The 19,269-nt window shown below is 34.1% G+C and overlaps 1 protein-coding gene across 1 annotated transcript; it reads right to left on the bottom strand.

The window, feature by feature from the left end:
* Positions 1-5,486: 5,486 nt before the first annotated feature.
* LOC128160944 (uncharacterized) lies at positions 5,487-17,599 on the bottom strand. The gene is made up of 6 exons (XM_052824229.1): positions 17,591-17,599; positions 14,275-15,915; positions 13,400-13,532; positions 12,922-13,061; positions 12,168-12,342; positions 5,487-6,245 (listed from the first exon to the last, which is right to left on the bottom strand). The coding sequence occupies exons 1-6, from the start codon at positions 17,597-17,599 to the stop codon at positions 5,980-5,982; spliced, it is 2,364 nt and encodes a 787-aa protein (XP_052680189.1). The 3' UTR covers positions 5,487-5,979.
* Between the last annotated feature and the right edge of the window lie 1,670 nt (positions 17,600-19,269).

Raw genomic sequence — 19,269 nt, forward strand, 5'->3', positions numbered from 1 at the left:
CGACCCCCCCCCCCCTTCCTATTCACAAAATCATTTAGTTTTTCTGGCCTGATTTTACTGGATCTTTCATCTTGAACCTTTATTTTCAACCTAGTTCAATTCTAGATAACTGTTCTAATGACCAGACCTATTCGTTCATTATTAAGAGAGTTATGATTTTTTGGGCATTTGAGTTTCGATTGGCGTAGCTGACATGTACTGTAGAAAAAAATTCTAACTCCCGAGTCCCTTACTCAATCCTAATGAAATTTTGTGTAAATGTATCTCGGACCCCATTCTTATTGTCTGCCAAATATGCAGCGGATTGAACAATTAAGAAGAAATTCCTGAGATCAAACGGCCAGTATAGCCTGTACGGGGACTTAAAATTTACACAGTACAAGGGATGTAAGCAGCCGCGTAATATTTCTGTTGCATGTATATTTCTTGTTTTCCATTTTGTCTGTATCTACGATAGCGTGTGAACTACTTATGAATGTTAGAACTGTGGAAATTACTGTCATCAAATTTTTACCGAAAAAAGTTACGTGTTACTGATTTCGTTATTTCTACATTTATAAAGATTTTATCAATTCTGTTGAAATAAAACAGTCAAACATAATAGTAAACGTCACAAAAAAAATTCTCAATACTGAAATACATGGTTTAAATGCATCAGTCATTGTTTTAGGATTTGCCCTAATTGTTGTTAACCGAATCCGAGATTCACACCTAAAAATTCTATTTTCGATTTATTTACGACGAAAATCAAGCTCGGGTCTTTTCAACCCCCTCCAGACACAAACAAGCATCAATATTTCAAATGACCTCGCACTGTTACCAAACCTGAATAGTCAGACATCTTCCACGTTGTTATTCATCTTATACAAAATCTCAGCTCCTCTCCCGGGCGGAAACGCCCCAAATTCAAAGACAAATTCGGGAATTATTTCGCGTCAGCCATGTTGAGATTGAGACATGTGTTCTAATCTCGCCGAAGCCAAGATTTGTTCTTTCTCTCTATTTCTTTCTCTCCTTTTTATTTAATTTTCTAACTAAAATATTCAACATAAAAGGGTTGTTGGACTGTAGTACAAGTTGAAAAAACACTCTTCAATTAAGATTTAGAAAACAGTTTTTTATCATTAGGGTCTTCCGTCTTCAGCGGAAGACCCTTCTATTCTTATTGTTATTAGGGTCTTCCGTTCACAAAGGCAGACCCTATTTTTTTTCTTCGATATCTTTTTATTACAGGTCATTAGACCTGTTACTAGGTCAAAAGACCTCTTATTTAATATGAAATAAAATGGAGCTTGTCCTATAAATTAAGGATCCAACGGGGTGTATAATCCTTCATACATCGCTCTTTAAGGTCACATCTGCATTTCCTGATATGTTCGTTGAGTAAGATAAAAGGTAAGGTCATTTCCTCTTCTAAAAACCGGACGGAAGACCTCCTCGTTGCTCGCAACGAGATCGTGTCTAGTTAAGGTCTTCCGTTTCCAACGGAAGACCTTATTGTTTTCGTTCGGTTTCTTTTTCCCTATTATTATTATTTTTTTTCTTTTTTTTTCCAACCAATTTTGTGTACGCGATTTCTCTGAATCTACCCGACCGATTTACATGAAACTTTCAGGTCTGATAGATAATGATCTGAACCTTATTGGAAATTTTTTTTAATGATGACGTCACTTCCGATTTTGAGTTATTTACAATTTAACGATTTTCAGAGGGTCGGCTTGTCCAGGGGTAAACTCCTAAACGATTTAAGATATTAAGTTCAAAATTTCAGGGATTGTAGACAAAAGGTTGTAGATCTGACATGTGGTATATATATTTTCCTGTGACCAAAAGCGCCGAAGCTCGCCCGAGCTCGAAAATTACAGTTAAAAAAGCGTCGTGATTTTTCGTGGTTTTCTTTCAATATCTCTTTCCTCGATAGTATTTTGTTATAAGATGTAGAACAAAAAATCTTTATAAAGTCAAGAGCTTTTAGGTGACATCAAGAAAAAGGGGCTGACCCTTCAAATAAGGGGCTGAGGGGGCTCTAAAGTCTTTAAATGATAACTTGTTACCGTGAAATATTTTGTGATACGTCATAGAAGCAATTATGTTTATTCTAACGCTATCCACCTACATATGGCAATTATTTACTCCTATGTTACGTAATAAGGGATTTTAAGGGGCCAGAAGTCCAAAACTTTCATGCTAAATATCTCAAAATGGAGGAAAATTTTGAAAAGCAATATTGAACAAAAGATGCTCAAAATATTAAGCTTAACAATAATTAACCATTATTTCTTTGTTATGCGGTCCCTAAAAGGAGTTACAGGGTCGGCCCCTAAAACGACCCTCTCAAAATATCTCGAGAACGGTACAAAATTTGTAAACACATGTTGAACAAAATGTGTTTGAATTGATTAGAGCTTTCATTTAAAATCATGAAAAAGGGGCTGGCCCTTCAAATAAGGGGCTGAGGGGGCTCTAAAGTCTTTTAATGATAACTTTTTACTGTGAAATATTTTGTGATACGTTATAGAAGCAATTATGTTCATTCTAACGTTATCCACATATACATGGTACTCATTCCCTCCTATGTTACGTAATTAGGGATTCTAAGGGGCCAGAAGTCCAAAACTTTGATGCTCAATATCTCAAAATGGAGGAAAATTTTGAAAAGCAATATTGAACAAAAGATGCTCAAAATATTGAGCTTAACAAAAATCAACCATTATTTCTTTGTTATGTGGTCCTTTAAGGGAGTTAAGGGTCGGCTTCTAAAACGACCCTCTCAAGATATCTCAAGAATGGTACAAAGTTTGTGATTACTTATTGAACAAAAAATGTTTTAATTGATTAGAGTTTTTATTTGAAATCTTGAAAAAGAGGCTGGCCCTTTAAATAAGGGGCTGAGGGGGCCTAAAGTCTTTTAATGATAACTTTTTACTGAGAGATATTTTGTGAAAGGTTATAGAAGCAAATATGTTTAACCCACAGTTATAATGTATCCAAGCAATGTAATGATTTTTTCATGTGCTACGTAGGGTTTTTAGGGACCAAAATTCCAAAATTTTGGACACCCATATCTCAGAAAGGAAAAATATTTTGAAATGCAGTACAGAAGAATAGTTGTTCAGAATGATGTTCTTAACAATATGTAACCTTTAAAATTTCGTTAAAGGGCCCCTTAAAGGAGAAATGGGATCGGCCCCTAAAACCTCTTTTCTCATATATCTCCAAAACGGTAACGAATTTTTGAAAATTTGTTGACAAAATGTGTTTAGATTTAAATGTCCTTTCATTTAATATCAGAAAAAGGGGCTGGTCCCTTAAATTAGCGGATCAAAGGGCTCTAAAATCTTTTATCTGTAGCCCTTTCAAGAGAGCCATTTTGTGAAAGGTTATTAAAGATAGGTATAATACGTTATTATATACTAACAATATAACGATTTTCTCTTGTGTTACCCAATTAGGGTTTTTAGGGACCAGAGGTAAAGAAGTTTAATCTTTTTTATCTTAATTGGAAGAAATGCTAGTATTTAATAAAGCAATATAAGAGAGAACTTATAAAAAGCGGTACAAAAAAGCATTAGTACTTCACTCTTTTTTACCATATCATGTTTTGTTGTCAAAATTCAAAGTCGATGATGTCATATTTCCTTCTAAAAAATCGGACGGAAGACCTCCTCGTTGCTCGCAACGAGATCGTGTCTAGTTATTATTATTATTTTTTTCCACAAAATTTGTGCACGCGATATCTCGAAAACTATTCGGCCGATTTCGACGATTTTTTCACAGATGATTGCCAGTGGTCATAATTCTAGAAGTTTTTTGAACTTTTGAAATCGGCACTTCCGGTTCCGATTTACGGCCGATTTTGTAAGTTTTTACGACCCATTTTGTGCAGACATAAACTCAGAGACTATAAGAGATATAAATATGAAATTTTCAGGATAGGTAGACCATAGTTTGAAGATGTGCAGAACGTATTTTTTTTGCGCCAGTGGCGCCATTCCTTTGAGCTTGCCTAGGCTCGAAAATTGGATACGAATTTTGCATCAAAAACTTCATACATTTTGATCTGTATCTTTTTATCAGTTAATATTTTGTTAAGACATATATAACAAAAGTGGTAGATAATTAAAAGTTCTTTCCAACAAATTTAAGAAAAAGGGGCTGGCCCCTTTATTTAGGGGCCAAAACACTTATAAACTCTAATACAAATAACTTAAAAACGATAAAGATTTTGTAATGCATTATAGAAGCAAAGTTGTTGATCGTACCAATATCTATTAGAAAAAATCATTGGCACGCCCATTTATTACGTAATTAGGGATTTTTAGGGGCCAGAGTATTTAAACTTTGACGCAATATAACTAGAAAAGTAAAAATATTTTGTTAGACATCGTAGAAGAGAAAATGTTTGAATTTATGATTTAAATCGATTCCACTTATCACAACACGAATTTCGTCCCCATTAGGGATCTAGAGGGCTGGCCCCTTAAATATTCAAACATTTGTATCTCAAAAATAATAAACAATTTTTAATAGATGTAAGAACAAAAAATGTTAGAATTTGTAAGACCTTTCGATTGAATTCAAGAAAAGGGGGCTGGCCCCTTAAATTAGGGGCCAAGACACTCGTTAACTCTATTACAGATAACTTAAAAATGATAAAGATTTCGTAATGCATTATAGAAGCAAAGTTGTTGATCGTAACAATATCTATCAGGAAAAATCATTGCCACGCCCATTTATAACGTAATTAGGGATTTTTAGGGGCCAAAGTACTTAAACTTTGAGACAATATATCTAAAGAAGGAGACATATTTTGTAAGCTTTGTAAAAGAGAAAATGCTTGCGTTGATAATTCTAATCGATTCCATCAATCAAAACACCAATTTCTGTCCCCATTAAGGATCTAGAGGGCTGGCCCCTTAAATATTCAATCATTTGTATCTCAAATATGATCAACAATTTTAGATACGTGTAATAACAAAAAATGTTAGAATTTGTGAGACCTTTCGACCGAATTCAAGAAAAAGGGGCTGGACCCTTAAATTAGGGGCCAAGCCACTCGTAAAGTGTTTTTCATATACCTTAAAAACCATAAAGATTTTATTATGCATTACAGAAACAAAGTTGTTGATCATAACTATATCAGTTTGTAAAACGCATTGCCACACCCATTGATGACGTAATTATTGATTTTAGGAGACTAAACTCTTAAATCTTTAATATGCAAAATGTGAAAAAGCAAAACACTTTGTTATGCATTTTAAAGGATATTGACAATCGTATACATTATCTGAAAGGGAGTGTTTGAGGTGGAATTCAGAAATTTTATTGATATTTTAATTGTATCGTTTAAAAATTGAACGGAAGACCTACTCGTTACTCGTAACGAGATCGTATCTAGTTATTTATTATTTTTTATCTTTATTATCAATATGTAATATGATACACTGAAATTCATGTGCCATAAAAATATATACTAGGCACTGCAATGAAGAATACCCTTCACAACACTTCTCCAAATAAGACCATAGCAAAAGATGTCCTCATAGGATGACCTTGACATTCAGGCCTAAAAATCTAAGGAGTTTCTTCCTATATCAATGTAACCAGTAATGAACAAAATCATCCTGGAATATATTCTTATATATTTGTCTACAATGTAATTAGGGCACACACACAAATTAGCCAGGTAAATTGTACCAATGCCATTCAAATTAAGTGCAAAAAAGGAGGTGTGAAGAAGACCTTTAGCAACAACACTCACTAATCATTGATGAACTACTGATTGCTTTTTTCCCGGGTAAATTTTGAACAAATTGGAACAGATTGAAGACTTTCTGGAAAAGAAGCTGAAAATGTTAATAGATAGCAACACTGACAGAGCCTTTCTCTCGGGTGAGCTAAAAAATACAGCCTAATAAGAAATTATGAAGACAATAAAAACATTCATTAGTGTTAAGAAGGTAGCTGATATAAAGTTATTCAAAATAGACCATAAAAGGTATTCAAAAATGCATAATCGTACAATGCAAAAAGTTCCTCTTCAGATGGTAATGCAATTTCATAAGACGGTCTTGGTAACTTCATGTTGTTGATACAGGTGTTTGCAGTTGGGATAAACCCTGAACTTGATTTCACTTCAAAAAAATGGATTGAAGGCTGCAATGTAAATCCAAGAATGGGTTCCTCAGGAGTACCTGTAGCAAACTGTAGGATGTGGTGCAAGGATACAGATCCTCTCCTCCCACCTGAAAGAAATTCAATGGATGAGATGATTTGGTTATGCAGGGTGAAAAAGAAGAAATGAAAGATCATGTAAAATACTGGCATTTTAACAGACAAAGAAGAAGCCCACAGGACTTAACAGTCACCTGAGTATTATAACCCATACAGGGACCTGTCAAGAGGTCTCATATTTACATTTAAGGTGCATTATGGAGTCTAAAGGACAAGAAATCTTAAATGTTGGTCACTTGTTTTGATTCTCCTCCCCCAATTTTACAATAGAGACTATAAAATCTATAATTTCTGCCCTTACCAAAATATGGACCTTCTGGCAACACATTCTGGCATTATTGCAGCAATACTGCAGCAACATTCTGGCAATACATTGCGGCAATGTTGCTGCAGTAGCGTTTTTCGTATGCAAATGAGATTGCGGCAATATTGCCAGAAAGATGTTGCCGCAAAAGTTTTGCTGCAACATATTGTTGCGACAACACCTTTCTGGCAATACATTGCGGCAATGTTGCTGCAGTAGCGTTTTTCGTATGCAAATGAGATTGCGGCAATATTGCCAGAAAGATGTTGCCGCAAAAGTTTTGCTGCAACATATTGTTGCGACAACACCTTTCTGGCAATATATTGCGGCAATGTTGCTGCAGTAGCGTTTTTCGTATGCAAATGAGATTGCGGCAATATTGCCAGAAAGATGTTGCCGCAAAAGTTTTGCTGCAACATATTGTTGCGACAACACCTTTCTGGCAATACTTATGCTGCAACACCTTTCTGGCAATACATTTGCATAAGAAAAATGACATTGCAGAAATATTGGTTCAATGCATTTTCTGTGCTCTGGCATCAATGGTACAATATATGCAATATTTATAAATAATAAATGTATACAGTAAAGCAGTCATGTATATTATATTAATCTACAACCAAAATGAAAAAAAAATCTTTAATTGCCATTACAGTTTTATTTTTTTAAAGATCCAAAAGGTTACAACAAGACTAACATTTCGCATTACATTAAATTTGGACTTTCAAAAATAAAAAATAAAAAACAGTTTGTGACTACACAATATTACAGAAGTAAAAAAATTATATTATTCAATGTAACATGCACAAAATAAGTATTGAATTAAAAATATATTAAAATGTATAATATAAGAGACATGAAACTGGAACTTCAACATGCTTATAAAGGACACCAGTTAAAATTAATAATCTTTAAATTTAACACATAAATACAATAAACACAAATATGATGAACAAATCCTGATGAAACTTGACTAAAAGTACTCAGCCAATCAGTGACAATTTATTGCTGCAGAATAACATGTATTGTAGTTTGATTGACACAACGCGCACAGACGGATATGGACCGTAAGCAAAGCTCAAACCATATAGTTCACAAGTCCTGCACAACCACTTGCTGTATTACGACTGATCAAGGCATTCGTCCTAGGCAATCCAAATGTCCTTTTTTTTGACAGCATCGTGGGCATTCTTATTTCACACATAAACAATCACAAAAACAGCTATCAGAATATCACAACAATATCCACATTGGAATTCACAACAATATCCACATTGGAATTCAGCACTGTTGTGTATATGTTCCTCTCCATAATCTTAAACAAATTACGTCATCATTCTTTTTTGGTTGCCAGTTCCACCATTCATTTAATCAGTAAGGTGACAGCTTTTTTCATGGTTTTCTTCAGGTCTGTGTAACCCAGCGCAGACCTACTGTGAATATAAATTGATTTCATATAAGCACATTGGAAATTGTTTTCAGATTTTAAGCAGTTTCAAGGGGGGGGGGTTCAGACCCCCTCCCCCTTCAAATTTTTTTAAATTACATTATAAAATTACCAAAAATATGCCTCGGACCCCTTTCCCCTGGCAAACTCAAATAACCGTCGACCCCCCCCCCCCAAATAAAACTCTAGATCCGCGCATTGTTATTAAACAGTGTTAAACCCATTGGTATAATGGTAGATCGCAGTCTTTAGGTTTATATTCTTATAACAAACATGTTTAAACTGCCACTCAATGAATATATTTTTATTGCTAAACTTACTTTTTCAAAAACGTGCTCATGCAGATGGTGCAGGGGATGTCAACACTCCATTCGTTCACTCAGATTCGTCCTCAGTTCAGCCGTTGATTTTTTTTTTACAGATAAACACTCCATTGACAGTGTATTTTTTAACCTTGTTTACAGATAATTCCCGTATTTCATTCATTTCACTATCTCCAGTGTTCACTGTGATGGCAGGAGGCTCGATGGCAGACAACATGGCAGCTTCGAATGTGAAAATTGGCGGCTAGCGATTTGATCGACCAATCAGAGCGCGCGTAACTTAACATTGAAACGAAAGTAAAAGTGGAAACAAACAGCATACGAAAATTCTTAATATTCAACATGCATCGAGCAGTTTGGATACTCAAATCTAAGTAGACTAATAGTTTAACTTAATGAAAAAGAATATAATGTTACAAAAGAACAGACAGGTCGGTATTCACGTAAAACATGAGTTTGGGGGGGGGGGGGGGGGGGGTGATTCAAACAGTCATCGTATCCATGCATAACAGTTATATGCGATTGAAGGGAATAGCACTGGATTTTTTTAATTGAGACTTTCTTAGAATAAGACTTTAATCATAAAATATTTATTAGATTTAATTTTTTCGACTTATTATTTTTTTTTTGAAAAATATGTACTGTATACAAAAGCAATTCATGCAATTATAATTGACAGTTTTAGACATGTGCTAAATGTGTAAAATTTTATAAGTCTAAATTCTGCTAAAGCTTTTGCAAGCTCGGTAAGCATAATAAATCAGAGAAAATAGAAAAGTTTGTGGTAAACTTCTGGCAAATTTTGAGGTGTTATAACTGAAATCATATCAAAATAATTAATTGACAATTTTGTAACCCCCCTCCACTGCCTGATCCTTAAATTATAATTAAAGCAGAAATCAAATATGATGCCTAGCAGTATTGTCAGATCAAATCATATATATTATGTATAAATAGTTTATGATTTAAATGATCAAATACAATGTCATGTTGATGTTACCAGAAAATTATTACTGGCAGTATGATACTGAGTGTAGCCAGAATATTACCAGAAGTCGTTGCAGCTAGTGGCAATATTCTAGGTGCATGTTAATATAATTTTTTACAGAAATAACTCTAATAGTATTGCCAGAATGTTGCCAGAAGTTATTGCCGCTAGCAGCAACACTCCAGCAGTATTGCCAAAATGTTACCAGAAGTTGTTGCAGCTAGCGGCAACATTTCATTAGTCTCAAAATCTGGTTTCTGGTAACAAAAATGTGTTGCTGCAATATAGCCGCAATATTGCGGCATTGTTGCAGCAATAATTTTACTTTGGTAAGGGTGTATACAGCATCCTCTTTCTAAATGCACATTGTTATTCTCATTCATTAACAACCGTAAGAAAAAGTTTTGAATTTTAGACCCCCTCCCCACCAGAACTCCTTTCCCAGGCCAACTGAATCAAAAATTTTGGTTGACTACTGTATGCAGTAATTTTCGCCCCGTTTAATTTTTGCCCTTTCACACTTACAAACAATTTTGCCCTGTTTTAAATTCGCCCATTCATAGTTTTATTACAAAAATTATTTGTATTATTTCATTTCGCCCCGTTTTAAATTCGCTCAAATGAGGATAAGGCAAAAGGGGCGAAAATTTCCCTGTAAACAGTACATTGTACCATCTCTAAATATGGTTTCACTCTTCATTCATTGTCAGCAAACTGATAGAACAAAATTCATCTCTTATTCATTTTGCCCCAATCCACTGCCAAAAGCCTGAACTCTTGCCCCAAGGGCTGTGTTATTTGTGATTTTGGTAGATAGCTTTACACTCTTTCTAAATGTGTATTTAGCTTCCATTCAAATAGCTAAATGCAGCTTCTTATAAAATTCAGGGAGAGGGAGTTCAAGAGAGAAGCATGCTGGGAAGGCATGCTATTTATAGGAAGTCTATGTAAAAATTGCACCTTCTTTGTTTTTATGTGCATGAAGAAGAGTCTTATCTTAATATTTAACAAAAGGAGATAAAAATAAGTTTTTGGGATACTTTTAATAGGGGGAGATAACTCCCAAAACACATCTGGTTTACACATGTGCAGAATTGCATGCTTAAGAAGCAGGTACTGTTATATACCTCTTTCAAAAGGTGGAAAATGTATTCTAAAAGTAACGTACATTCAAAGAAAACCTAAGGATTTATTCTGTGAAATGTACATAACTTATTATGTCAGAATTTTGCACTGTTTGTTGATCAAGGAATTGCGAGCTAAAAATGCATAGGTTTACTGCAAATGGATGCATAAACTTCCCTGAATATCCCCTATGTTTCAAGTGTCAAACACCCCATACATGTATTAGTAAATGATCTTTGTATTAAACATGTACTTGAATATTCATTAAATTCAAAATTCAAAATTTTAGCTGTCCATTAATGTATAAAAGTCTATATAACAAGCCTCCATTTTCTTTTTTTTATAGGGGTCAGTTTTGCTTGTCCCTCACCAAGTAATGTCCTAGCTGATGTCATACATAAAACTGTGTTTTGTACCCTCAAGCATTATATATTCTGTAAGACATTTTGTCCCTGCATTGGAGTCAAAACACCTTCCCCTGGGGTCATATGAAATTTAAGTATAGCACTATGATCTTTCTCAATATGTAGCCAGTTTTTATTCACTGTTTTATAAACACTATAAACATTGACATTAAATGACCATTTTAATCACTAAAATTACTTCTCACTAAAAACAACAGGTCTATGGGCCACACTGCTCACCTGAGCACATTGGCTAGAAAAAAAGCACAAATCTGTTCAGTATTGATTGTAAATTGTTTAACGTCTCTCTTGAGAATTCTTCACTCATATGGAGTTGCAAGTGCTTGCTGGTGGAGAGCTGCAAATTTTGTTCTATACTCGGCACTCAGGGCCATTGAGCAAGGAGGGATTTATTTCGTGCCAGCACCTACTGCGACAAGGGACCTCAGTTTATGGGGTCTCATCTGAAGGACCACTCTCCACGTTCTACAGTGGGATTCGAACATGCAACGTAAAGAACAACTCCTTACTTAGTGACTCTACAGCAGATGCTCTAACCACATGCGGATGAGACTGAAAAGAAGGGCTTGAATTTTAAGCTACCTGAGAATGCGTCCATATCAATAACAATGGCTTTGCTGTTCTTGAACAGAAGATTTTTTCCTATTTATTCCTTTGTAAACATTTCATCCCTATTGTTTCCCCTCCTTACTTCCTGGAATCATGATTTGAACAAATTTGAATCTAAATTTCCTAAAGATGCTAATATAAAATAGTTTTAAGCTATAAAAACTATGATCGTTTATTGTGGATCAGTCCTACCAATTTTTAAGGAGAAATCGCTCTCGCTAAAATTTCCACTTGTACAATAATTCAGTGGGTTTTTTTTTCAGTACTTAGGGACTGGGGGTTGGGGCCCTCAGAATTAGGAATTTCAGCAACAATAAAGGCTAAATTGGGAATCTCCCAGAAAACCCAGTCACTTAAAAAGCATTGTGACAGTCAAAAAGCTTTGTTTTTTACTTTGTATTACTTTAACAACATTTTTTATAACAAAAACTAGACTATTTTTGGTATGAATTATCTAATTACTTGCATCAAGAACAATAGTGGTTGAATTATCTAATAAAGAAATCTGACATGGCTGAACAACAAAACCTGCTTCAACTTCACTGAAAAACATGCAATAAACACACTGAATTTTATCACATTTTTTGTAAGTTTTTCTTTGGGAAAACTTGCACTATTTTTTGGGAAAATTCAGACATATTTTCAATTGGGATTGGGCCCGAAAATCGGCCCTAAAAAATCACTGAATATGCTCAGCAACTTGCATACTTACTAGCAACTGCTCTGAAATATTTCAAGTATGCTGAATACACAGAATTTTCAAGTTGTCTGCTATTTGATCCCTCTTCAGAAAATACTGGTTTTAAAATCTGTATAACAGCCTTCAGGGTCAATGTAGTCTGAGAAGGTCTAAATAAGTGCACAAAAATAGGGAACACACTTCCAATCTGTAAAGAAAATATGGAAAAATGAAGGCATACTGATAATATCTAGTATAAATTCATACTGTCTGATACAAAGAACATCAACAACACTGTCAAATGCTTTTATATATCACAGCTCATGACAGCTAATAGCAAGCCCAACGAGCAAAGCGACACTTGTCACTGCGAGCTCATAAAGCAATACCTGTGCACAGAGAAAATTGCGGACTACTGCACATTCATTTGATAGAATTTTTTGATGCAGTAATTTAGAATTACAATGCATCACTTGTTTAAGCTAGTTCTCACGAGAATAGCAGCAAAAGTTCAACTTAAAGTAAACATGCCCTGATTTAATGGATAAATATTGAAGATAAATTAGTAAACAAAGCGTTTTTCATTTACTTTCAGCACTGTTCAGGCTTCTTTTTGAAAATGTAACTTACATACAACGTCATGTAACATCACGGTCTAAACGCACCAAATGTCACGTGCAGTTTGACGAGCCTGATCTAAATTATGATATCTAATATTTTTCTTAGAATGGCCATTAAAACAGGTTTGAGTGTAATTTCTGTCATATACTTAGTATGGTCATCATACCTTGACTAATCCTAAACAGTTCAGACCCTTTCTCAAATTCTTGATGCAGTCACTGCTTCCATCTTCATCTCTGAAAACATCCTCCAAGATTGCTGGGTCCATAAATTTGGGAAGTTTTCCATTCTGGAGTACACTTAAACCTATTCAGTGTTTAAAATAAACATTTTAATAATATGTGTAACAAACAATAGACATGATAGATGTATTCAATACAGTAATTTTAATTCTTTAACAAAATGGGATTGAGTGAATGCAATGTCTAGATGCTAGCAATCTACACATTGTAGAACTCTGATAATAAATACATGTACATGTACCTGATATCAAAGGTGATCAACAATGAAAAGGCATTTAAGGCAATGGAACCTCTTAATAAAGATCCATATTGGGAATAAAAGCACAGTCAGTATATTCAAAATATTATTCTTAGACTGTTTTGTGAGAATTATAAAAGATTTGATCAAAACATGACACTTACTCATAATTTTCCCTACTGTCAAATAATCCTTAGCAAGGTGTTCACAAAGCCCACTGTCAAAGTACTTCCTTTTTATCTCTGATAATACAAGTTGAAAAAATTCCTTCCTTGGACCACCAAGATCTTCAGCAGTCTGTCAATTATACAATGAAATGGAGTTTGTTTCTCTTCAAGAACAATTTGTAAATTTAAACGAAGACAATTATTCAAAACCAAAAACTCTGGTATAACATTACAGGATTCACAAAAATAAATTCATAGAAAATTACAAAATTAGGATACTCAGAAGTGTGAAATAATTTTCAACAAGAACAAAGCAAAATCTGTTTTATTCTGGGATGATGTTCATGAATACAAACTAGTGTAATAATAATATAAATTGCTATTATTATGCCCTTATAAACAAAGTTTCCAGGGTATATATTTTTTGTTGTGTCGGGGCCGTCCATCTGTCCGTCTGTCTGCTAAAACTTTAACCTTGTCAGTAACTTTTGCATGGGTGGGGATATGGGTTTCATATTTCACAGGTGTATTCCTTGTGACAAGATCTTCTCTTAAGGTACCACCAAATTTGACCTCTTCACCTTGACCTTGGAGTTTGACCCACTTTTCAAAAATTTTAACCTTGGCCTAAACTTTTGAACAGTTAAAAATTACGGATTTCATATTTCACAGGTGTATTCCTTGTGACAAGACCTTCCTTCCAGTACGAAAATTTTTGACCTTGATCTTTGGAGTTTGTGTGCAATTCAGAAATTATGATAAGCTGCCATACGAGGGCATTAGTGTTTCACAAATACATCTTGTTATTGATATACATTGTATTTGAATGATAAACGTATTTCATTAAACATGTTAAATGAAAATTAAATTACCTCATCATAAAACTGCACTTCAAGCGTCGTTCTAAGGTCTGCAATGGAATCAATTTCCTCAAAAGCAGTCTCAAGAATGTTGTTTCGATCAACAATTATGAAGTTTGTTGCACCTTCAAGACATTGTGATGTATCTACTATTTCAAGTTTTCGTCCCCTAACAATCACACTTTGTAAATATCGAAGCATTTCAACAGGATCTTGAATGTTATGACTTAAGCAATATTCTATTGCTGTTGCAATAACTGCCTCAATAGTCTGATCTTCTTGCCTCTTTTCCTCTGAAGCAGACTCGGGACTTAGAAACACCGGTTCATGTGCATTTGCACATACAGTCGCTTCAACAGATGTGATGCAACTTGCGGCAGAGGTAACATCCAAGGAATTTGTTGTACTTTGCTGTAATGCCAAAAAGGCTTGTAAGGGTCTGCTACTAACATTTTGAGACTGGTCATCAAGTGTGCCTGTGCCATTTGTCCAACTTGCAGCAGGAAGATTAGACTCATCCTCTTTCATAATTGGAGTAGACGAATTTCTATCAATGCTTGGTACAATACATTCTGTAGACATTTGAGGCTGAGTCTCATTCTCAGGAATGAAAACAAAAGGGGGATTAAAATACAAAACTGTATTATTCAAATTCACATCCTGGTCTGTGGTTTGAAGTGGTATGAAACTTTGAGTTGGATTTATAACAGGCAACTGCCCTTGCCTGCCAATTTCTGGGTCAGGTAGATCATCACTATCTAGATCTTGTGCCAGTAATTCATTTTCACATATGCTTTTTCCACCCATGCAAGTCTGAATGTGTGCCCTTAACTCACGAACTGAAAACAGGCAATGACAGGCTTTGCAGCTTACTTTTGCATCAGTTAATATTTCTCCCTGATCTTTTGGTGTTGTATCTAGGCTAGTTTGAATAGGACGAATGTAAATTTTAGCTTGATTGCCAATGTATGATTTTAATGATCTGACGTTCCAATGACAATTAATCAATGTCAGCTCCCGACAATTCTGTTTACAGTTCAGCAGTTCGAACCCTCCAGAATTCTGTAACTGTGGGAATCCAATGCTCTCACCATTTCTCATATTTATATTATCCGATTGTAGTCTTAAAAGAACATCATCTTCTTCATCATCCAAGTTGAACTGAATTTTTTTAGCCCCCAACCCAGCCTTCATAAGAACAGTTTTTTCTTCTACGGATGGAATTTTTTTAGCATTTGTATCTGCCAAACACACCACAGTCACGGTCCATGTTCTGGTTCCACGTGTGCGTGGGATTTTAGACGAGTCCGAAGCATCTACAGAATTAGATACACTGCCCGTGCGTCTCTTCTGACCTCGGCGATTTCTGTTCCGATTAAACAAAGTATTTCGCTGTTGAATTATCTGACTTGCCAAAGTTTCGTTACGGTCAACTGGTTTACATGCATTTCTCTTTTTTATCTCCGATCTTACCCTTTCTGTCAACCGCAACCTGTCTCCTATTGTCTTTACTCCTAATCGGATTAATTGCTGTTCTGTAAGACTTAAAAAATTATCCAAGTCAATTCTTTCCGATTTGAAATTTTCAATGGTGTCATTTAAGTCAAGATCAGCCAAAACATCCCCCAAGTCCAACGTTACACTTGTAGTTGCCTGTAAATGTAAACTCCAAAACGAGAAATCCGGATTCAAATAAATCGACAGAATATATAATAATACACGTACAGCATATAATAATGAAACCACAGCATATAATTATGAACCCACAGCATATAATTATGAACCCACAGCATATAATAATAAAACCACAGCATATAATTATGAAACCACAGCATATAATAATAATCCCACAGCATATAATTATGAACCCACAGCATATAATAATAGATCCAGATCATATAATTATAGAACCACATCATATAATTATAGACCCACAGCATATAATAATAGACCCACAGCATATAATTATAGATCCACAGCATATAATAATAGATCCACAGCATATAATTATAGAACCACAGCATATAATAATAGACCCACAGCATATAATTATAGAACCACAGCATATAATTATAAAACCACAGCATATAATTATAGAACCACAGCATATAATTATAAAACCACAGCATATAATTATAAAACCACAGCATATAATTATAAAACCACAGCATATAATTATAAACCCACAGCATATAATTATAAAACCACAACATATAATTATAAACCCACAGCATATAATAAAATCACCTAACATAAGGCAGCCATGGCGTTCCATAATGATAAGATAATGATTAATTATGTTATGCTGTGGTTGTATCATGATAAGATCATGGTGGGTTTTTTTTAATTATGCTGACAGTGGTTTTTCAAATGTCAGTAGGAAATAAATTTCATTGAAATTGCAAAAAATAATAAGATGCAACATTACCTTAAAGTGATGTAGAGTGTAACCGCCTTGTTCTTAATACGTGTACGTCTGATGAAATTGCGGATTCAACTGCATTTAAGAATGGGGTACATTTACATCATATTTAACCAAAAAAGATATCTTTATTCAAATAGATATGGAAGCCATTGCACTTATGTCCAAAATAGAGGATTAAGTTTGTTTATCTATCTATCTATCTATCTATCTATCTATCTATCTATCTATCTATCTATCTATCTATCTATCTATTTATCTATCTATCTATCTATCTATCTATCTATCTATCTATCCATCCATTAATCTATCTATCTATCTATCTAGCTAGCTAGCTAGCTAGCTATAAAAGATTAATTTATTGATTTATAATTTAGCCTTGCTCTAATGTTTATTGAATGTTTTGTTTCTTTATTCTCTAAACAGTATCATATCATGAATTAGGCCGAAAGAAATATACTGTACGTACTACAAAATATCAAATGAAAGTATGTTCATTATTATAAATATATATGTTTGCATATTATCCAAAGTCTGCGCAAAATGTATAAACAATAGAAATTTATTAGTGTTGTTAATATTTGATAATTCTAGGTCACTTATTTCAAAGAGCTCTAAACACCAATTTAGTGTTTCGGCGGTGTAATACTAGTAAAAGCTTAATGATTTTAGAGCTCATTTCACAAAGATTTTCTAAGATGTTGCCTAAGATAGAATTTAAGATAACAGCGATTTAATCATTTTTAATATAACGCAATAATGAACTTTATAAGTGAATGTGAAAATCCATACCTTTGTCTACCCGTATACGCCTTAGAGAAGTAAATAAATAAATAGATGTGAAGTGTCTATCTCAATTGTATAATATTTAACATTCACATGCATACATCAATAGAAATAAAATACCTCATACATATTTAAATTCTTTGAATATGAGAGAGAATGCATTGATACTACTTTTTTTTTAGATACAAATCTCTCTTTGTTTATTTATCATTTGGATTAATATGATCGCTTTAAACAATGGCCATTGCTTGAATTTGAGTTAACTTTTATAAATGATCGGGTGCATTTTTGTCTAGTACGTCAATTTTAATAGTAAATGTGTTAACATCTACAAATGGGTGTTTGTTCCCAAATCAAGAGTGTTCTGTTGGTTGTGAAATCCTTTGACGATTCATGTTCATTCCAAATAGAATACAACACTTACATGCAGTGACAAGTCGGACTTAAATTATCACTGCAAAGAAATGCAGCTCAGTTGATAGAAGAATCAAGAATGGGGAATGAAAGGCATTAAACTCTGAACGATCCAGCATTCCCTTGGCGGAGTTAGCAACGGCATTTTTAAATCCAATAAATTAAATACATGAAATGCAAAGTAATTATATTTTGAGATAATCTTGAAATGACGTGAAAAAGTTTTAATGAAATAAGTATATGCATGTAGACATTTTTGTTTAACTTAATGTGAACACAATTCATTCCAATAGCTAGAATAAAACCGTTACCATGTTAAGTGCGTTTCTCAGACATCGATTTGCCTGCCTTAAAGTTGAAACATAACATAGGAAATTATAAGATGCAGCTTGAATAGTAAAATGGATAAGTAATGGACTAAGAGAAAAGTTCTGAACTATAATATAACTTGGTCCTAATTATGCTGAATTTGTAAAACGGGTACTTGGTTTTTAGGGTTTTTTGGTTATTGTTTTTTTTTTAAAGTTTATTTTTAATCTGCAAATCCGCCATCACAAGGAGCCTATTTACAGATCTGTTTTATCTAAATTAGCGGGACGCGTGCATATGCACATGACCAAAATTCTTAATGTGTTTATATGTCATTTTAATATAAATTGAATCTATTTTCATATTTTAACTTGATATACCTAATTTGACCTTGTAACATTGTTATTTATTTTTTTTTTAGCTTGAATGATTTTTTTCCGGTATTCAACTGTATATCCCTTCTAATTGGATGCTAGTGGTAACCAGTTTAATGACGAGACTTTGTAAGTCACGAGACGAGAATTAATACTTACGCGCTCGATTCCCCAGACGCCATTGTACAAATCCTACGGATTTAAAGGGGGAACGGCCGTCATTGGTTCATGTCACTCTGAATTGGTCTCTGGATGACATTACAAAGCAATGTGAGAACCGGAAGGTCACGAGGCCCTCTGAACGGTTTGATTAAAGTAATCTGCAACATGATAACTGGGGCTTTGTCACAGTTAATCGTACCTAAAAAGAATTTTGTCAAAAAAAAATTTTTTTTTGAAATCCCAGTTGTATCATAACTCGGTTGTTGACTTGAACTCGCAGGAGTGTATCAACATCACATCAAAATGTGATTAAAAAAACGGTATGTGAAACAACACGTATATTGTGTTTATAAACCATCATATGTTTTGAAAGCTAGTGGGGAAAAATGTCCTTTTTTTATACACTGTATCCACAATAAACATTAAAAAAAAACATTGAACATGTACTGTCTAAGTGAATAAGAAACTTAGGAGACTTTTGTTACCCTGTCATCATGCATGATTTCTAAGTTCGAATTTGGTTTTTGTGTTTAAAAAAAC

The sequence above is a fragment of the Crassostrea angulata genome, chromosome 8, assembly GCF_025612915.1.
Source record: "Crassostrea angulata isolate pt1a10 chromosome 8, ASM2561291v2, whole genome shotgun sequence".
Lineage (NCBI taxonomy): Eukaryota > Metazoa > Mollusca > Bivalvia > Ostreida > Ostreidae > Magallana > Magallana angulata.

Coding starts and splice junctions, on each gene's coding strand:
- LOC128160944 (XM_052824229.1), bottom strand. Junction 13,533..14,274: donor AAGTGCAGTTTTATGATGAG/GTAATTTAATTT, acceptor TATAATTGACAG/ACTGCTGAAGATCTTGGTGG. Junction 12,343..12,921: donor ACTGTTTAGGATTAGTCAAG/GTATGATGACCA, acceptor TTTTCTTTACAG/ATTGGAAGTGTGTTCCCTAT.